The sequence below is a fragment of the Crassostrea angulata genome, chromosome 3 (assembly GCF_025612915.1).
Source record: "Crassostrea angulata isolate pt1a10 chromosome 3, ASM2561291v2, whole genome shotgun sequence".
Lineage (NCBI taxonomy): Eukaryota > Metazoa > Mollusca > Bivalvia > Ostreida > Ostreidae > Magallana > Magallana angulata.
The window spans coordinates 11,315,830-11,336,721 of record NC_069113.1 but is presented as its reverse complement, the minus strand read 5'-3'; the positions used below and the strand labels follow the sequence as shown (position 1 = coordinate 11,336,721).

General features: G+C 32.7%; 3 protein-coding genes across 3 annotated transcripts; 1 reads left to right on the top strand and 2 right to left on the bottom strand.

Moving 5' to 3' along the window:
• Positions 1-1,514: 1,514 nt before the first annotated feature.
• LOC128177838 (molybdopterin synthase catalytic subunit-like) lies at positions 1,515-4,047 on the top strand. The gene is made up of 5 exons (XM_052844718.1): positions 1,515-1,655; positions 1,897-1,998; positions 2,502-2,652; positions 3,042-3,165; positions 3,534-4,047. The coding sequence occupies exons 2-5, from the start codon at positions 1,902-1,904 to the stop codon at positions 3,597-3,599; spliced, it is 438 nt and encodes a 145-aa protein (XP_052700678.1). The 5' UTR covers positions 1,515-1,655; positions 1,897-1,901; the 3' UTR covers positions 3,600-4,047.
• Positions 4,048-4,189: 142 nt separating this feature from the next.
• On the bottom strand, positions 4,190-14,028 carry LOC128177837 (DNA-directed RNA polymerase III subunit RPC3-like). The gene is made up of 15 exons (XM_052844717.1): positions 13,851-14,028; positions 10,714-10,975; positions 9,844-10,002; positions 9,664-9,740; positions 9,143-9,256; positions 8,790-8,882; positions 8,482-8,559; positions 7,605-7,656; positions 7,175-7,235; positions 6,623-6,689; positions 6,405-6,488; positions 6,189-6,290; positions 5,920-5,969; positions 5,635-5,772; positions 4,190-5,348 (listed from the first exon to the last, which is right to left on the bottom strand). The coding sequence occupies exons 1-15, from the start codon at positions 13,995-13,997 to the stop codon at positions 5,255-5,257; spliced, it is 1,578 nt and encodes a 525-aa protein (XP_052700677.1). The 5' UTR covers positions 13,998-14,028; the 3' UTR covers positions 4,190-5,254.
• A 259-nt stretch (positions 14,029-14,287) lies between these two features.
• LOC128177835 (PR domain zinc finger protein 15-like) lies at positions 14,288-18,883 on the bottom strand. The gene is made up of 2 exons (XM_052844716.1): positions 18,683-18,883; positions 14,288-16,693 (listed from the first exon to the last, which is right to left on the bottom strand). Exons 1-2 carry the CDS (start codon positions 18,843-18,845, stop codon positions 14,712-14,714), a joined length of 2,145 nt encoding a protein of 714 aa, XP_052700676.1. The 5' UTR covers positions 18,846-18,883; the 3' UTR covers positions 14,288-14,711.
• Positions 18,884-20,892: the final 2,009 nt, after the last annotated feature.

The following is a 20,892-nucleotide window of genomic DNA, read 5'->3' as shown; positions in this document are numbered from 1 at the left end:
ATATTGTTTTAAAATTGTGGGAGGTATTCCAAGTGTCTTATGAATTATAAGGGATGCAGATTTTCCCACTATAAATCCCCACAAAGAAGTACCATTGAAATCAATGTAAGGGTAAATATCTAAGATTTCTTTTTTTTTGACATATCTCTTTTTTTACTGAGAGAAATTCACAGGAAAGAAAACTTATTCCTTACTCATTATGGAGAGATATATAATGGATAAATTTGACCTCTTTTTACATGCGGAAGTCACCTGAAACACCACACACAGTTTTTCAATGTTGTCATCTAGGTACTTTCAATGTCATTTGTGATGCAAAATCTGCTTAGATGTTTTATTACCTATACCTGTGAATTGATACCTGACAAGATCGAGGGGGCTTTTCAAAAGATAAATCTTTTTTGGATTTTTTCCTTCTGGTGAAAAATAAAATAAGTTTAACCCTTAGGTTTTTACAAAAATCAAATGATTTAGGAAAATGTGCTGCAAAAGTATTTTGATGCAGAGTATAATTGAGTTACATACCATTCACTTATACTGAGCTCTTTGGGCTTAATTACATATTAAGGAAATATAAGACTGATTCACACTATTATTATGCATGCAAGTAGTCAGGATTCCCATATTTACAGCCATTTCTATCTTTTTATCAACTTGCTGCGACATTAATTACATGTGATGAGTGTACTAAATTATACTGCTAATGTTTGATCCCTTTATCTGTTGAGCTTACCAACTGTTGCATCGTTTTCCTTTATGTACAATTTTCACATTCTTCCTGAAGTGAACATTTACCGGTAGTAATTCTTTGGAGGGTTTAAACTTCTCTTAATAGTTAATAATGACTCCATCATAATTACAACACACATTTATGACATTTGTTATTATCTGCATTCTATCTACCATACCATGTATCAACACTTCTGGATCCATTCAAATTTTCCCCAACTATGGATGATGCAAAATATTCTCGGGCAATATTTACAGACAACAATAATATACTGATAGTTAGTACCAGCTTTGCTCATTTTTGTATTAAGACATCAGTTTGGTTTTATAGATGTTTGATTCTCTAATTTCAGATTAATCTGTTATTTTTTGCCAAAAGTAGAGAACTTGTAGGCAGTGGATCAGGAGAATTGGTCTTAACAGCTAATACTAACTTTGATACTCTAAAGCAAGCTCTACTCTTAAAGTATCCATCGTAAGTACAGTACATGAAAATGAAATTCCAAAAAATGTGTCTCGTGCAGACTTATCTCAAATCCTGCTGCGATGATCTATTCATTGCCTTATTTATAAGGAGAATAATTCTTTCATAAAGTCTAATGATAAAAAATAAGTTCCCCTTTTCAAATTTTGTTGAAACAATTTATACACTTTCTGTCTTTTCAGTCTCAGATACTCAGAATCTGAGAATTTGTTGTCTGAGAAACTAAAAATTATTCATTTGGGGTTTGGAATTGAGAATCAAACAAAGTGTTTTAAATTATTCTTTATGGTACAGGTTGCAAGTAATAGCAGAAAACATAATTTTGTCATTGAATGAGGAATACATTGATGACAATCAACAGTTGACATTGAGAGAGGGAGATGAAGTAGCAGTCATTCCTCCCATCAGTGGTGGATAGATGGAAAATCATCCTTATAGATAGGTATTGATAATTATCAGAAGCAATTTAATCTTTGTGTAGAGGTTAACTGAAAAAAGTTAATATTTGTGTTAATTTAAAACTACACATGTATACTTCTTTTTGTACTTATTAGCTATTTACAATCATAATTATTTAAGAGATGTAATTACAAAAGAGTTTCATCAAATTCAATTCTCTTTATGTAAAAACCTGCAGTAAAAACTATTGTCATTTAATCTCACTAATCTTCATTGTTTAACAGACAGAATGGACTATATAGAAATCACAGAGGAAATTCTTGATGTCAATAAAATATCACAGATGGTAACAGACCCAAGTTGTGGAGCTATATCAATATTTGTTGGTAAATGAATTTTTTTCCTCAATTTTTTTTTAAAACCACTATAAGTAAACATTACAAACCTTACTAAACAACTTTAATATAAGGAATGTAGACCTCTGAGCCACCATATATTGGCAAAAAAAATGTAATTCACTGTATATACACAACTCAGATATATACATGTACATGTATATACTAATGCATGATGATAGGAAATGTACATCAGTAAATCTTTGCATTTTTTTTTTGTTTTGTAGAATCATTAGAAATTGTTGTGGCTCTATTTATGCAAATTCAGTGTGTATAGTCTTCATCCATCATGAATTAACATCCCCAGTTAAGAAATGATGAGAAACATTCTTATTAATTCATACAAAAATTACATCTCAACGAATCTTGGAATTATTGATAATCCAAAGACACTAGTCCCCAAGAATTAAGTGATTCCAGAATATTTATTTAAAGTTTTCAGGATTATATATGAATTGATGCATTTTGTTTTAATTATTTATGGTTATTTTCAGGAATAACCAGAGACAATTTTGACGGTAAAAAGGTTTTGAGACTTGAATATGAAGCATATAAACCTATGGCAAAAAAGAAGATGAAAGAAATGTGTGATTCCATTCGTAAACAATGGGAGATACATAGTATAGCCATGATTCACAGAATTAAGTAAGCACTTTCATTCTAATGTACATGTTTCAAATGAGGCCTTCTCGTTTTCAAAGCCAGAAGGCAAATTACCAATATCATACGTAAACTTTTGTGTGCAGAGCTCCATTACATTAGATACATCTACATTATGTTCAATTATGACCCCTTGGTCCACAATAAAGGGCTTAAGATTTATAACAAAGAAAATTTTGGGGATGTATTAAACCAAGTTTTATTTGATTGCGAAAAAATTTGCAAGGTTTACAGGAAAGTTTACAGCAAAATTTAGTTGCCGCAAACTACTGGTAGTATATTACTGGTCAATTGAAAATTACCAGTGAAGAAGTCATGAAAACCTACTCCTAAAATCAAGATACATGTACATCTTGTATTTTTGCTTATTGTAGTGTAGTCCCCATCTCTGAGGCCAGCATTGTCATTGCCATTTCTTCCCCTCATAGAAAGGAGTCACTACAGGCTGTGGAATATGCAATCGACACTCTAAAAGCCACAGTGCCCATCTGGAAAAAGGTACCGGTAATAGCAGTTTAACCTAGGCATTATTCATAAGGGTACAATATGCAAGGACATATTTTAAACTTACTATTTTATTTTTGCCCCTTCTTCCCCATTTAAGACTGGGCGATTTTTATTTAAATTACTGTGTTAATTAAAAAGGGTAACTATAATTACACAACTGTGTCATAGCAAATCCAAGACAAACTGAAACCATTTGCAAGTGAAGAAGGGTGAAAAAGAAAACACATGGCAAAAAATAAGTCTATATACAGAAACTCATTGTTATTTATCATTTACATGCATAATTAGCAGTTATCCTTCTAGAAAAACCATTTTAATGTGTAAATTAAGATATGGACACTCAATGCTTGTACTTTTAGGAAATTTATGCAGATGAGTCATCCAGCTGGAAGGAAAACAAAGAGTGTTCATGGAGTAAAAAGTGACAAAGTGTAGAGCATTTATAGACTTACATGTAGTCTGGTTATGAAGAAAGCCAAACTTTATCCAGTAGATGGACAAGATACAATATATCCTCTTTTTAAATGCTTCAGGCAGAATTTCTTGATTATTAGAGAGGTAAATTGAAATTTGTTTAATTGCCAAATGTGTGATTTTTCAAATCTGAAGTTCTTAGCACACATACATGTACATGTAGTATGTTATGGGGATTAAGATTATTGGTAATTATATAATTTTAACTGAAAAATTACTTTCACAAATGTAAAATTGAACATGGGTGTGTGAAGAGATGCTGTACTTCAAGTTAAAGATGAATTTGAATCATGCAGTGCTATTTTACTGTTCAAGTATGATAGAAAAATATATATTTATTAGTATTGTAATACATGTAATCAGAATATTTACATTGATCATAAAAAATTAGTACTATAATTTATTGTATTCTTATGTATACAACAATGAATGGTGTGCATAAAAATAGTACATGTGCTTGATATTTCAAAATTCCAATTTAATTGTGATACAGGAAGAAGTATTGTGGTATGTTCATGTATTAAATGTTTAATACATGTACTTCTTTTCATTCATGTTCTCATATGATTTTAGTGGAAAGAGTACTAGTATTATTGAGCATAACATTTAAAAGAAAACAAACATACAGTATACTGTAAACATATTATATTTGGTGTGTATGATATTTGGTGGAAATAATTTTTAAACAAGTTGGCGTGGATTTGAAATAGCGTATTCCTGAATGTGACTATTCTTATACAGATATGTATGGCATTTAGCGATGTACTTGATTTAGCGGAAGCTGCATTCCACCAAAAGAGCTAAATAGAATACACAGCCAAATGTAGTATGTTTACAGTATTGGAGAAATACTGTAGATTCCTAATGCAACGCAAGGAATTAATATCCGCGTAAAATCATGAGAAGCACATCTTGTGGATTTTAAAATCTCACTTAAATTTTTGGACAGATTTAAAGTAAATGAAACTATGACAAAAATTGGATGTTTGCATTTTTATATTCTGGCGATTTGATGCAAAACAGTCAAATTGTGGAATTAAGTACTCATTTAAAATGAAGAAATTAGAGTATGGATTGTAATATCTGACCATCTGTTGACTTTGTTGAGTCATCCTTATTTTTTAAACAGTAATGAGAAAACTCAATGAAATGGCCTATAGTCAGTCAGCGTACTGATGATGGGAATTGTGTGCAGTGAAAAATATTTGCAGTTTTTCCAAACCTTACAAGATTTTCTAGCAGACTAAAAAGTTAGTGTACAGTCCAGCATATGCTTGAATGCATCCATTCTTGACATCAGTTTTGAACATGTTGATTTGAATTTTAATTGTGCAAGACATCATTCTGTCTTTTTGTTTCTTTAGGTAATAGTTGGATGCAAAAGTGTTAAATTTGCAAATATATATATATACAACAAATTTGATACAATATCATATCGTATGATATAATTTTCTACAATATAATATTGTATCACAAAATACAATAGTGACCTATCATACAGTACTTTATCAATATTTTTGGTGACTTGCAAGTTTGATAAAATCCAGTGTCATCTACCCGGTAGTATTGATAAATGAAAGACATTATATAGATAGAAAATTATTTATTATGACTTATCCTTCTGTCTTTGTTTAAAATACATCAAATACATTTCCAAAATAAATATTCCCTCACAGATCTGCAATTCACTATGGTCTAACCTGGAAGAAAAAAATCAAATACTTTAATACATTGTAACTTTTAAAGTTTCATGAAAAAAAATGAATCTTCAGTTATATAAAATACTAATTTTGTTGAATTTATTATCATTTTTGTTATTATTTTTTTGGAAAGGGGTGTTAAAATCAAGAAGCTTTATGCAAATCTAATCGTATTCAATTGCTCAAAGTTGTCTCTTTGGAATAAGAGAAAAATACCGGTCCTGGTACATGTATAAGGTAAAGGATGGTAATGACAATATGCAATGATAAATAATAGCAGACTAACATCTGGATTGTGCGCCGGACTTTTATGATCTGCTCCTGTTCTGAGGGGGTTATGGTATTTAGGATCTCATCTCGCTGACTGGCATCCTCTACAGAGGCAGCAATGGCCTCCATTCTCTCCTGTTTGTCCAGCAAACGTCTACCATACAAAAAGGATTGATGATTAAATGATTTTCAAATGGAAGTTTGACAACAAAATACTGTAAACATATTATATTTAGTGTGTACGAAATTTGGCGGTATTGCCTTGAAAGAAGAGGATCCTTATGAATACATATACATGTACCTGTGTTCATTTACTTCTGTTTCTTTCTTCACCATTGCATTATACAAGGCCTACAATCAAAATCAGACTTGTAATACAATTTTCTGCAGATTTAAATAAAATTATAAATACCAGTAAATCAAATCTTGATCAAGTACAGCTTTTTACAGCAGTGCTTTAGTAAAATATACACATGTATATCAGTATTCATCTAAACCACTTCCCAGCTGAATTCTTCTTTGAAATTTGCCACATCCTAACACTGCTAGAGCTGCTTAAACTACTGTTACCTTGTAACACCTATTCAGCACCATAGACGCCACGTGCTGAATGTTGACAGTAAAGAGGAAGAAGGTCCGGGAGGGGGCGTGGTCAGGGGTCTTGGAGATTTCCTGAAATTATTGACTTGCACTAGAATTTTGTTGAGTGTCAATCAAAGTCAAAGTATCTTGACAGCTCAAAAATTGAGAAAATAATATTCATCTCTTTAAATGTATGTAACTTACTGTAGTGGTGATGAAGTTTTCTGAGAATAAGGTATATAGAAGGTCTTTGGCTTCCTTTGCGGATATCATGACAAAATCTTCAATCTGAAAATTACGATAGCAATATGTACATCAATTCAAAATATCTACTGAAGCATGTATTAAATCAAAAGAATTGTTAAAAATACATGTATATGTTTTTAAGTATTTAATATATTTATGCAATAATGCAAACGTACCTGCTTCTGTTCAAGATGCTTTTTTAACAGTAAAACTCTGAATATTCTCAAACATTTTGACCCAAACCTGTTAAGAATATGAAAGAATAAAGATACTGTGGTTTCATCAATATTCGTTGAATACAAATTTTCGTGGATTTCGTAGTTAAGTTGATCCACGAATTTAAATGTTCATTGAAATGCAATTTCTATTAATATTTTGTATTGATAGGCAGGTTGGCCATGAATTTACGTATCCCTGAAACTGTGATTTTTACTTTATCCATGAAAATTGATACCCTTGAATATTAATGAAACCACAGTAATGAATAAAAAATTTAAATTTCATTTCTTTTGTTCTAATAATCAGCACCCTTAAAATGTTTATCTACTACATTCCAACCTGGCTTTATACTATAGCATGCATGGTTGCTTTGCTGACCTTAGTCCTTTCACTTTGACCCTGACCTTACATAGCCAATGACCATGACTTTTATACAAGATCAAATTTCAAATGTGAAGCTTTTATTATGAATTACATATGTATAGTTTTTATATATCAGGTTCAATTACCTTTCCTGTACAACAGATTCTATGTGAGCCTTGACCAGTTGTGCAAGTGCTTCATAAATGTCTGTCAATGTTAAGGATAGAGCTCATTAACTGGGATACAAATGTATCATTGCTTCAAGCAAATTATTAAAAATCTACCCAGTAGTCTACTACCAAGTCTCTAATTTTGCATAGGTGCTGAGGAAAGTTTAGTGAAAAATTAACAAATTTTATCACATAAAATCTGATGATGTACATGTAGGAGTACCAGTACATTTAATTTTTGTGATAGTGTTTGCAGTGAAGGATCGTCCAACAACATGTGCCTTCACAATCAAACTGCAAAACTGACAAGAAATTGCATTATAAGAAGGTACTACAGGTAGTCATCTCAAAAGTACAATCTAATAATGAAAGTAAACAGTAACTTGATTTACTCCTGAAAGGATACTGATGGAGTACATCCCCCCTCCACTGTCTCCAACCTTGGACAGGAAATTTGTCTGAAAAAACACAATGAACATTATGTAATTATGTGATGAACAATGGATAAACAAAGAGAAAATGTATACAGGTAAATAACATTTCACTTCCTCCATCAGAGAATTAATATCTGCATAAAATTGTGAGAAGCACATCCCATGGATTTTGAAATCTCGCTTTTATTTTTTTGAACAGATTTAAATTAAATGAAAATAGGATAAAAATTTTGCATTTGCGATTTCACATTCTCGCAATTTGATGCAAAAGTGTTGAATTGCGAAATTAAGTACTCCCGTAAATTAAGGAATTTACAGTATCAAATAAACATTAGCTGGCATACATTTCTCTTTCTTTACCCAGTACAATATCTCGTACTCTCTGGGATTACAATATGACATGCCATTGAGTCATTTTGATTTTAAAACAATGTGACAATTTTTTTAATTATTTGTTCTGCCTAAATATTCTTCAGTGGAATAATGTTACCGGTATTTGTAAAGGTTTTCTGTTTTTAATTAAAAAGGCCTTTGTTTCTGGAAAAGGACTTTAACTCCCCACGCAATGATCATTTTTAATCATCTCCTTCTAAAATATGATTCTTTATTTGAAAAACTCGTAGGCCTTTTACCTAGGATGCTTTGTACTAAGATTGGTTGAAATATAGCCTCAGTAGTTTAGGAAAGATAAAAAGAGTAAGTGAAAACCAACAGATGCTGGACAAATTTTGAGCAGGAAAGCCTTTAGCTCAAGTATAAAACTAATAACTCTTTGATTTTATTTTACAGAGAAAATTCACATTTAGTATACACCTGAATATTTAACTTGCATCTAAAAATATTTCTTACAGAATCATCACATATGAGTGACAAGTAAGTCTCCAGCAGGGGGCGTGCCATTAGGTCTTTAGGCAGGGCATTAAATATCTATTAATAGAGAAAAACATAATTATGTTCAGGTTATATTAAAATGTATAGTCAAGATATCCAAGGATTACCGGTATAAATACGGTATTGAAGTAAAAATACTTCAAGAAACAGTGGTTAGGACTTCACACTTTGACACATCCATAGTACATGTATTCAAAAAGTTGTGTTTGAGATACTTATATTTGTCAATCATAATGCAAGAAAGATAACAGTTCCATCAAGCTTACCTCTGTAACAGATATGGGGGTTGTAACAGTGGCCATTCCAGCCGTCTTGACTTCACTGACCCTCAACATTGCTCGGAGTACTTCCCCGGCACTCTGGAAAATAGAGTAAATAAATCTACAGTCATGAATTTGTGTCAGATAAATAAATGTGGGTGGGCAACATGATGTTGTAGCAGTAGTCTTCAATTCATGTGAACTTTTGTAAGACAACAAAATTTTACTCTTAATGTATGGATGAGCAACTTAATTATGTGTAGTAGGACCATCGTTATAAAGCCGACTGTCAGTCTTTGATTCTTTTACCCCAAGAAGTGAGACCAACCATAGCTTATCAACAATGGAGTAGGACTCACTCTATCAATCTTGCTGGAGATTGCTTGTACAATGGCCTGGTCTCTAAACATTTGATGGAATCGCTCGTTGTTGACCCTCCAAAAAATGCCATCCCCTTCATCATCAGCTGGCCTCTGTGTACCAACAAATCAATAAATCATTCACAAGTCGCAATCAAATTATCACAAAAACCATACTTGACAGAATTTAATGTCTATAAATCAATTACTCATTAATATGAAATACAGTAACTTTGTTACCAGGGAGCTAATTGTTTTACTGTTATAATATTGGTGTTTCGCTTCAAAGAGAAGAGAAAATGTTTTTCCTTTGGGCAAAGGAGTCTCGCTCTTTATGATTTACAATGCAATACCAATTATCAATGAGATGTATAATGTATAAGACCAAGCACCTTTGGGCTCAACATCCTTATGTTCATGAACTGGTAGACCTTACATGTACAGTATACTTTCTTTGAATGTGCCTGATAGATAATTTCAGATTTATATTGGTTTGCTTGTAATGTTAACATTTGCTGTACCTCTCCCTCTACTTCAGACTTTGACCTTTTGGCTGGTGGACCATCATCATGTGATTTTTTCCTCTTTCTTGACAAATCTGGATTTTTGTTTACAAACAAACAAAAAATCAATAAAAATCATGCCTATTATAACTCTGTATCAAACTTCAGATCATGTCAAAGATGCCTTGTAAACAATACCTGGTAATCTGTACAGAGTCTCCTCCTCTTCACTCACTTCAAGGCCCACAACTTTGTTTGAATCAGATTTGATTGGATCCAAGCATCTTTGCAGAAAATGTGTCCTCACCAAGTTAGAGAACTTGTCAACCACGAAACTCTCTGAGATCTTTTGCTTTCCTGCACAGTACATCACAAATTTTAAAATGTTTGTTTCAACCTAAAAATAATTGCAGGTTTCAACATTTGTATGTACAGTAAAACTTGGTTAGAGAAATGTTCTGTGGAACTGTGAACCTTAATTATTTTCATTCATAATACTGTAGATTCCTTTTTTCACACTGGTACTTAATATTGTGATCCTGCAATTTTGTATCAAATGGCAAGCAAATATAATTGCTAATGCCAAACTTTAATAATAATTTCTTATAGTTCTCAACCATCATAAAGATAATAGCAAATTAAGATTTTAAATCTACAAGGGGTATTTCTCATTATTTTATGCTGACATGAATTCCCAACATTTGTATTTAATTAGGTATCTTGAGTATCTCTTTATTGAAATCCTAATAATAGAGAAAATTTGAAATAAAAAATGTTCATGTTGGTATCATCATCAATTTACCTATACTGGAGAACTAAACCATCCTATAGTAAATTGAAGGGTTTCTGTTGGAATAAAATTCCTTACTAGATAAAAAGTCAAAAATAAAAAAGATATATTTGCTAACTTTCCACAAATGCATGTTACAGGTACATGTACCTATTTGTCATAAATTATGCCAGAAAACTATGCTATATCCATAAACTACTTTGTTCATATTAAATGACTTTTATTGTTCATATACATGTATATCTTTGTTTAACAGGAAAGTGTTTGTTTTTAAATACCTGAAGTTTCAAGTGCTTCATTAAATCTCTGCATCACCACTTCAATGACTTTTGACATTTGCACTTGACCTCTCTGTAAGACATCCTCCAATAGCAGTTCAGCAGCATCTCCATACAAAGTTTTTGCACAATAAATATACTTTGGAAACCACAATCGGTTTAGAATCTCACCAGTCCTGATTGAGTATTCAATAAACCCTCTCTTGTGTTGTCCAAATGTCACTATGTTTTGCTGTATTAGAATGCACAAAATTTTCTTCACCTAAAAAGTATAACAATTCAATCAGGAATAAGAAATAATAACTTTTATATTTATAATTTTAACTATAAAAAGTTATTTGAGTTTCAATTCATTAATTTTTTAAATTTATTTAGCCCAGTCCTTGTCAACTAATCATTAGCTGTTTCAGTGTTTGATTTCATTGATTCAGAAAATGAACGCATATGAGTTATTACTTGGTGTCATTAGCAACAGATATAACAAGATATACCAGTAAATCTTGACAGGATCATTCCATTTCAAGCAAAAAATATATTACATGTGTGTATATGTATATATATATATATATATATATAGGCGGTAGCATTAGTGGTTTTATCAATATTAAATAACAATTCTTATGAATTTCATTACTGACTATCTAGGAATGAATTATTCATTGAATGCAATATCTAATACTACATGAACATTGTACAGTATCTTTGATCATAAATTAATGTATTCTAGAAATTGTGTAGCCCCCTAAGTTTTGAAAAATTGATAATTACTAAAACATATATTAATGAAACAACAGTATATTGTAAAGTTTTGTGTATAGTTTACACTTTTTCAGTCAAAATTTGATCAAAAGTGTAAAGTAAGTATATATAGAATTTTTTTTAACCCTAATATGAGTTGCATTGTCTGCAGGGTTTACACGTACACCTAAGTTATTACATCAAAGAGGTAACGGGACGTTTCGCTCCTATAGACGTTTCGCTCCTAAAGACCTTTTGCGCTGAGACGTTTCGCACCTATATTATTTATATAATAATATTTAAATAAATATTTATAAATATATATTCGTGTCATTAATATTGACTTTATTGAAAACATATGATCATGTTTATTGTGGCACATTCACTGATAACTTTAATATTGTATAAAAACGATTATCCACGTGAAGATATATAATTATGTTTATTTAGCAATCGTTATTAAATTCTGAATCGGTCTCCTAATAAAGGTGTGAAAATTAAATTGGAGGCGCTCCATGACAAGCGAAAAAGGAGAAATTAATTATGAGAACTAGTGGTAACATATACATATGAGACATGATGAACTAATTCATCATATAAAAGTTTATAAAGATATATATATATAATATGCAACTTTAAACCAATGAAAATTAAAAAAATATAAATTATCTTTGAAAAAATCTGAATTTATATAATGTGCCAAATCATTATCCGCGTGCATATCTAATTATGTTTATTAAGCAATCATAATTAAATGTCTAATCAGCTTTCCCTTTTTTATAACTAATTTGGAGGCCCTCCATGTCCTGCTAGAAGTTAATGGTGTTAATTAGTTTACTGCATAATTACCACATAATTAATAAGCGCGAAACATCTCGGGGCGAATCGTCTCGGAGCGAAAGGTCTTTCGGGGCGAACCGTCCCGCATTCTATCAAAGATACCCAATTTTTCAATTTATTAGTTATCTAGGTTCAATCAAGAGTGTACAGGGATATATCATATACCTAGTAGTGTATCAGCCCTGATACACATGTTTTGGACTAGGTGAGACAGCAACCGGAAGCTAGGGCTGTATCGCCCTCGGGGCTGATATTTCTCTGTCTCAGCCCGTTGTCAAGGGGGTGTATTGCCCTCAAATTTGAAATCGATAATTTCCATATATCTCCGCTTTAAATTAAAACTAGTTTGTGAAATAACGATAGAATTATGAATATATAATACAAATTATCACCTTACACGTCTGAATATTTTTATTTATTACCGAAAATTGAAAAATAATAATTCAAAAATAGCGCCAAAGAGTGATGGGTATCCAAGTAAGGGGAGGTAACCTACACAACGCTTGTGTATTTAGAACAATAGCACGCTTTATTTAATATCAATCAACGTTTAAATTATGGAGGATATAGAGAAGGATGGAACGAGACTTAATCTTAGAAAACCAGAGATTAGACTGTAAAAATTAAGGTGTTAAAGTAATGGACGCGCTTATGAACATTATGAATGGAATCTGACGGGAAACTTACGAAATCCCAGTGAAAGAATTTGACTCATAACGAAGCTGCGTAGGAGGGAAGTTTCTCTCTTGATAATTTTGAATTCTAGAAGATAGTGCTTCATTTCTGACGACAGACTCTCTTCTACTGTATTTCAAATGACGATGGTTTGTCAACAAAGTCCGACAACTCTTAAAGTTTTAACACATATAAAAAGAAATAAAAACGAACAAGTTTTGTAAATCCGAAAAAAAATCTATAGCTTCTTCATGATAAATCATATTCCTAATTTGGAATTTAAATTTGAATTAAAGTCTTTGATTTTAGATATATGATATAAACAACATCACACTTTTGTTTTGATCTCGTCCCTGGTATCAGCCCTCGGATGGTATCGGCCCGCGCCCTTCGGGCTTGGGCTGATACCAACCGCTCGGGCTGATACCAGGGCCGAGATCAAAACAAGAGTGTGATATTCTATATATACCCTGGGTTGTATTCCATTTACCCCAAGGCCAAAGGGTAGATAAACATGATAAAGGCTTTAAGGAATACAAATGGGAAAAATCCCTGTGCACCCTTGATTGAACCTGGATAACAAATCTATTTCCTATGTAAACCAAATAAACCTGTTTACCATGTGCAATTATCGTCCTTGCAATAACCGATACCGCCTAATGCACCATTTTAAGGCTTTTGTTGTTAGTGGTGATGGTGGCTTTTTATTGTTTTTTTTTTTTCAACTTTGTTTTTTTTTAATATTACCTTTTAAGAGGTGGACAGGCATAGCCTACATCCTACATGAATATAGGCTATGCATGTCCACTTCTCAAAGAGAATATTTTTGGTGATGCAATATATTATTCAGTTGTGCAGTATTCTTTTTTATCCTTAATATTCACCTGTTCAGTGTCCAAGTGTGTTTCTGACGAAATAAGATGAAGTGGTGATGGGGATTTTTGTAGTAAATATTTGCCAACTACTGACACCTGCTCCCCAAATTGCTGGAAAAGTAAAAATCGGCACACATCGTGCTGTCGGCGAGTCATTTTTAAAGCAGGAAAATACTTCTTGCTGACTAAATGAAGAACCAATCTTAGTAAACGTTCAGTTTTCCGAAAAAAAAACACATTTCTCTCCTGTATGACTTCATATAAAGTGGATAGAGCTCGGCAGTTGACCTTTAATATATTTTTTTAATAAATATTAATGTAAAGGTCTTAATAAGAAAGAATTTTTTTTAAAAGAAAACCAGTTCCTGATGTCCTATTGTTGCACTGCCTTGGAGAGAAGGATGATCTGTTTAGACATCCATGAACATCTTTTGAATGATTTGACTTGTGTATACATTGTACAATTTATTTACGCTATATTATTAAATCAATATCACATGAACTGAAATATTAGTTTACATATGCTTACAGAAACACATTTCATGAAATCTCTCTTAGTTTCATGGTATCAAACAATACTTGATTTGTAAAGATTTTATTTCTATGTAAATTCTTGTTTCATATTTATAAAAATATGAAAAATTTCGTAACTGTTACGAATATCTTTTAAATTTAAAGAAAAACACATTCAACTTAAAATTCATAAAAACTAATAAATAGATAAAGATGTACAAACAAGTGCTTTCTTTGTAAAATTAGAAACAAATACAAATCATATCAAAGTTTCTATGAAAAAAACTTTCCAGAAACAAAACAAATATCCAGAATTATTGACAACTACCATAAAATCACCAGAGAAATCGCAAAAGGTTATTCTTGGAAGAAAGTCAATGGTCTTACGGTTCCATTTTTGTCATAGTGAAGATGATGGACATCCTTAACATGTTTCTTCAAATTGTCCTTTCTGCTATATACACTAGAACACATTGGACATTGAAATCGATTGCCCATGTGATTGCTGATATGGCGTCGTAAACAGTCTTTGGAACTGACATGAGTACGGCAAGCTACGCACCAGAGTTTGCTTCCCATAACATTAGCATGCATGAGTTGGTGCTCCATAATGGCATCTCCTGAATGCAAATACTGCTTGCATATACTGCACACTAGTGTTGTCAAACTTAGCATGCCTCTTTTGGCTTGACCTGAGGTAGATATAGGTGTACTTGATGAGGTAGGTTTACTTAGAGAATAAATATCTGTGAATGAACTTTGTTCAGAAGAGATTTCACTTTGGTTTGTGTCACCATTTGACATTTGACTCAAGCTTTCGATATCAATTACATCTGAGAGGTTGTAATCTTGGTTTGAGAATGAGATTTTGTTGCTTGCCAAACTTGAGTCATTGCTTTCCATGATATCCGATTCCCTAGACTCGTTTGGTAAACTAGGTAGGCTTTGGACTTCTTTTTGTGCCTGGAACACCTCTGTCTGATGATGCAAAAACTGAATATCCACCTCCCCACTTGGTTCTGGATTTATTTGCTCTGCATGGTGCATGACCACATGCTTCCTGATGCTTTGCAAATCTGAGAATTCTAGTCCACATGAGCTACAGTTGTAGTTGACAATTCTCTCCTGATTTCCCAGATTCCCTTCTTCCTTACCTTGCTGCAGACTTTCTGTCACATAATCTTCAGACATGCTCTCATTTGGGTTATCAGCTGTTACTAATTCTTGCACAGTTTCCGAGTCTATATGTATTACCTCTTCTATTTTGTGCTTGATTGGCACATTAATTTTTTCATTTTCAGGTGATCTATGCACAACACTTTCAACTGTGGTGACGGTTTCAGATACTGGTTTTCGTTCAGTGGATTCTTCCTTTTCACACTCCATATCTTTTGATGAGGTTCCACTGTCCAGGCTGTCATTTGATCTTCTATTTTCTGATTCATTTCCTTTGCCATTTCTATGCACGTGCCGTAACATGTGTGTTCGAAGATTGTCTTTTCTCCTAAATGTTGCTTTGCAGAAAGAACATGGAAAACCTACTGGAGTGAAATGTCCAAGACAATGTCTCTTCATGTTGGAGGTAGCTGAAAATTTAGCTCTGCAAACTGGACATTGTTGTCTCAGGTTATGTAACCTACAGTGCTCGCCAACTTGTCGGTAAGTTTCAAGAACTTGAAGGCAGACAAAACACTGTAAATCAAATCCCCTGCGCTTAAGAATGATTGACCTGGGATTTTTATGAGGGGACAATTGCTGGGATGACTTTGGAATGTTATATGATGCACTTGGTTCTCTGTTATTTGTTTTGAATCGTTCATGCTGAAAAGATGGACGAGACATTGCCATATATCTAGTAGCAACATGCGAACCATTTTGCAACTTTGTGTTAGGTCTATGGTGAGATGCTGTTTTTGAACGCAATGATTGATGACCTGATGAAATGTTACTCTGGGATTTTGATTCGGAATGCTTTTGTATGAATCTGTGTGATGTATTATAGGGCATATTATTAACTGCCTCTGAATCTACAGATTCTCCACTTAAATCTACAATGACTTTCTGAGCTGATAGAGGCTCTTCTTCTGCCACAGCTTCATTATTGTAGCTTTTAAATTGCTGTTGTTCTACTTGTATCCTTGAACTGCAAGACTCTTCTGATTTTTCAACCTGAGAAAAGGATTTCGGAAAATGTTTTTCCAATATATCACCAAATGGAAGGTCAATAACTGATAGTGACGTTGGCACATCCAATTTTTGACTTCCTTTAAAGTCTAACTGATCTCTGTGACAAAAGGAGGATTTCGGTCCAAGAGTTGTGCCATCTTTCACACCAGACCCTGCAAAAGATTAAAACAAACAAAATTTTCATTACCAAATGAAAGATAAATTCATAAGCCACTTATAGCGAGCGAAGCAAGCTCTAAGAACCAGTGTGCGCGGGAAAAAGAAAGAGCTAAACCTACAGTTCATCAAACAAAATTTTTTGTCTACGTCCCATAATGCTCTCTAATGTTTTCACCCGTGGTGCTATGCCAAAAATGGCAGACTTTTAACTCGTAATTTACGGTTACTTTAAGTTTGAAGACACGTTTCGAGTACTGCATATGCTTTGGCGTCATTCAAAAGATTTGTTGCATGCTTCCATACCTTCGTATTGAGTCGAGAAACGTAAACAAAGACGAACAAAGTCATGGATGACGTCACAGTGCACTCGCGCTATATTTCCTGCGAAAAATTTAGCGGTGGATCAAACATCTGTAATGAGTGTACTGGCTATTTCAGAATAGACTGCGATAGCTGCCTCATTGACATATGATTTGTTTTTAATCTTTTTTTTAATATAGATATTTTGCATATATATACTATGAAGAGCCATACTTTACTGTCATATTGATCCATTGCTAATTGTGCATGCATGTACAGTAGACAGGTATAAAGTATATGAGTAGGGAGAATATAACAATAGGACATTTTGAACTAAATAAAAAGGAATAAAATGAAAAAATAAACAGGTAAAAAAATTATGTAGATATTGCATATAGTCAGACCATTAAATTTAAAAGTGGGAAATTACACACCTACAAACAGGTACCGGTCTCTCTCTCTCTCTCTCTCTCTCTCTCTCTCTCTCTCTCTCTCTCTCTCTCTCTCTCTGTAGGGGGTTGCGCTGTATGTATCATAACCATTAAAATTAGTACCTTTGGCATACTTATTGTAGAGCAAAAATTCTTTGACGTTCGTTGATACCGAAATAAAACTATAAGTTGACAATGATGCAAGGTATGTGTAATTCTTGCTGCGCTCGCCAGAACGGTAGCACCGTAAAACATATTATAATACATAATGCATTAAATAATTAAAGCATTATAGCGAGCGCAGCTCGCCGGCGCGCAGCGCCGGCTAGCGAAGCGAGCTCTAAGAACCAGTGTGCGCGGGAAAAAGAACGAGCTAAACCTACAGTTCATCAAACAAAATTTTTTGTCTACGTCCCATAATGCTCTCTAATGTTTTCACCCGTGGTGCTATGCCAAAAATGGCCGACTTTTAACTCGTAATTTACGGTGACTTAAAGTTTGAAGACACGTTTTGAATACCGCATATGCTTTGGCGAGACTCAAAAGATTTGTTACATGCTTCCATACCTCCGTATTGAGACGAGAAACGTAAACAAAGACGAACAAAGTCATGGATGACGTCACAGTGCACTCGCGCTATATTTCCCGCGATCAATTTAGAGATGGATCAAACATCTGTAATGAGTGTACTGGCTATTTCAGTATAGTCTGCGATACTTAATCTTTTTTTAATATAGAGATTTTTTATATATATATACTAGCAGGAACCATTCTTTACTGTCATATCGATCCATTTTTAAAGTAATTGCGCATGCATGAGTAGGAAGGAAATAAACAATTGCACATTTTGAACTATAAATAAAAATGAATAAAATGGAAACATAAACAGTTAAAAAAATTATAAAGATATTGCATATAGTCAGACCATTATATTTAAAAGTGGGAAATTACACACCTACAAACAGGTACCGGTCTCTCTCTCTCTCTCTCTCTCTCTCTCTCTCTCTCTCTCTCTCTCTCTCTCTCTCTCTCTCTCTTTCTCTGGGAAGGGGGTTGCGCTGTATGTATCATAACCATTAAAATTAGTACATTTGGCATACTTATTGTAGAGCAATACTCTCAAAAATTCTTTGACGTTCGTTGATACCTAAATAAAACTATAAGTTGACAATGATGCAAGGTATGTGTAATTCTTGCTGCGCTCGCCAGAACGGTAGCACCGTAAAACATATTAAAGTAAACAAATTTTACCTAGGGAATCTTTCAGTGTTGTTGAAACAGGTTGTTGAACAAATAGCACAGACACAACACCAATGATTTTGGATCCTGTTTGAGGCAATTCATGTTTGCAAAATATTGATATCTCTTTCTTATCACAATCAATGTTAATGTTTGCTAGTCCACCAACCGTCATTTCTTTTTTGTTGTCTAAGGTCGACAAAAACAACTCTGTACCGGAAGTAAATAGAGTAAAATTAAACTAATTGACGACGGATGTCATTATAAATGATGAAAAATGACAAAGAAGGGATTGTCAATGTATGGTAAGCTAAAATTATATAATTCATCGTTACAATAAAGTATGACATATTTTTCCTAAAGTTGTGCTATATTTATCATTTATACCTGTATATTTTTTATTAAATATACTTAAAGGTATTCTTTATAAGATGTAAAGAATAATTGGTTGTTTTTAATTTTAAGCCAAGCTAACAACTTCTTATTTCAAAAATACATGCTTGTAACTTTAAAAGTTTTTTTTAAGTATAACTGTTAAAAAATAAAAATAAAAATAAACAAGTAAAATAGATTTGTTCGACAAACAGTTCACCCTTTACATTGATTAGCTTTATCTCTATTTATTTTAGACAAGTCGTACATAATATCTTCGTATGTAAACAGGTCTGAATGAAATATTTAAAGGAATAGGAATGAAATCTATGTTGTCAAAGTAGAACTGGATACATTTACTTACAGCAGATATTTTTAAACAAAAATTCCTAAAATATATGTAAAATAATAATAATCCCATCAGATGACTTCTCTTATACGGATACTGTAATGTTTAAAGCATTTTGCCGTGTATTGCCGTGTATTTGCACACGCGTATTTGAAAGCCCTTTGGATTATTCTTTCAAATTGAGTAAACGTTTTGTAAAATCACAAAGCATCACTGACGAATTATTAGAACCATTTCAACAAGAGCTTGGACTTTTGGTAGTTGTGTCAAACAGCGTTGTGACGTAGGCCTGTCTATTTCATTGTAGGCCACTCAGTCATGGCTCTTTGAAATCAACAAGATTTGTCTGGCTTTTGAGCTAAGACTACGCAATCGATGTACATATTTCACTTGAAACCGCGTCACTTTTATATTGTTTTGACGCAGGGAATAGATGGCTACACCCTACTGATAGTCCAATGTCTTGTTAAAATGGTTCTAAATAGCCTGTTTGTCGTCGGTTCAGGTCGTTAATTTATTCTTGTCAAACTCTTGATCTTACGAAAGACGAATAGGGCCACTTAAAAAAATATTTTTATCTCGTAATTACGAGATAAGATCTCGTAATTACGAGTTAATCATCTCGTTATTACGAGAAAAGATCTCGTAATTACGAGAAAAGATCTCGTAATTACGAGAAAAGATCTCGTTATTACGAGTTAATTATCTCGTTATTATTACGAGTTAATTATCTCGTTATAACGAGTTAATTATCTCGTTATTATTACGAGTTAATTATCTTGTTATTACGAGCTTATTATCTCGTTATTACGAGAAAAGATCTCGTAATTACGAGAAAAGATCTCGTTATTACGAGTTAATTATCTCGTTATTACGAGAAAAGATCTCGTAATTACGAGAAAAGATCTCGTTATTACGAAAAAAGGTCTCGTTATTACGAGTTAATTATCTCGTTATTACGAGAAAAGATCTATTTAAAATGTTGCGTTTCATTATTCTAATCTTTTTATGTAAAGTCTATGGACTAATGTAATGTCTATTGATATATACATACTTAGCATAATCATCGTTTAAAAGCGAACGCATAATTTGATATAAAATCGGATCAAGCAGTTTTAAAGAAGTTTCACAAGAAGTAGCAAAGCAGATTGATTAATAAATTCATCGAACTGTTTATCAATAATTAAGAAGGATACGTGTAATTTATTTTCAGACTCCAAAATGTTAGAATACAAAATCAATTATTTTCAATATACATGTAGGTTGTGTATAAACATATAAAACACAAATTCGGGTAAATCGTGTATATCCATATCCGTGACTGAAACTATAAAGTCATTAAAGTTATCTGTAACTTTTACGACTATAGGACTACCTTGGTATATTTACTTCGTAGTGGGATTATAATATATATAAGTTAAATAGTAAAATTACATGACATTCTTTCCTTTTATTCATAAAAGATAAAATGTCAAATCCAATTATTGATATGTAGAAATTA

Coding starts and splice junctions, on each gene's coding strand:
- LOC128177838 (XM_052844718.1), top strand. CDS start 1,902: ATGGACTATATAGAAATCACAGAGGAAATTCTTGATGTCAATAAAATA. Junction 1,999..2,501: donor AGCTATATCAATATTTGTTG/GTAAATGAATTT, acceptor GGTTATTTTCAG/GAATAACCAGAGACAATTTT. Junction 2,653..3,041: donor GCCATGATTCACAGAATTAA/GTAAGCACTTTC, acceptor TGCTTATTGTAG/TGTAGTCCCCATCTCTGAGG.
- LOC128177835 (XM_052844716.1), bottom strand. CDS start 18,845: ATGACGGTTGGTGGACTAGCAAACATTAACATTGATTGTGATAAGAAA. Junction 16,694..18,682: donor AACACTGAAAGATTCCCTAG/GTAAAATTTGTT, acceptor AATCTTTTGCAG/GGTCTGGTGTGAAAGATGGC.
- LOC128177837 (XM_052844717.1), bottom strand. CDS start 13,997: ATGACTCGCCGACAGCACGATGTGTGCCGATTTTTACTTTTCCAGCAA. Junction 9,741..9,843: donor GACTCTGTACAGATTACCAG/GTATTGTTTACA, acceptor ACAAAAATCCAG/ATTTGTCAAGAAAGAGGAAA. Junction 9,257..9,663: donor AGTCTGAAGTAGAGGGAGAG/GTACAGCAAATG, acceptor GTTGGTACACAG/AGGCCAGCTGATGATGAAGG.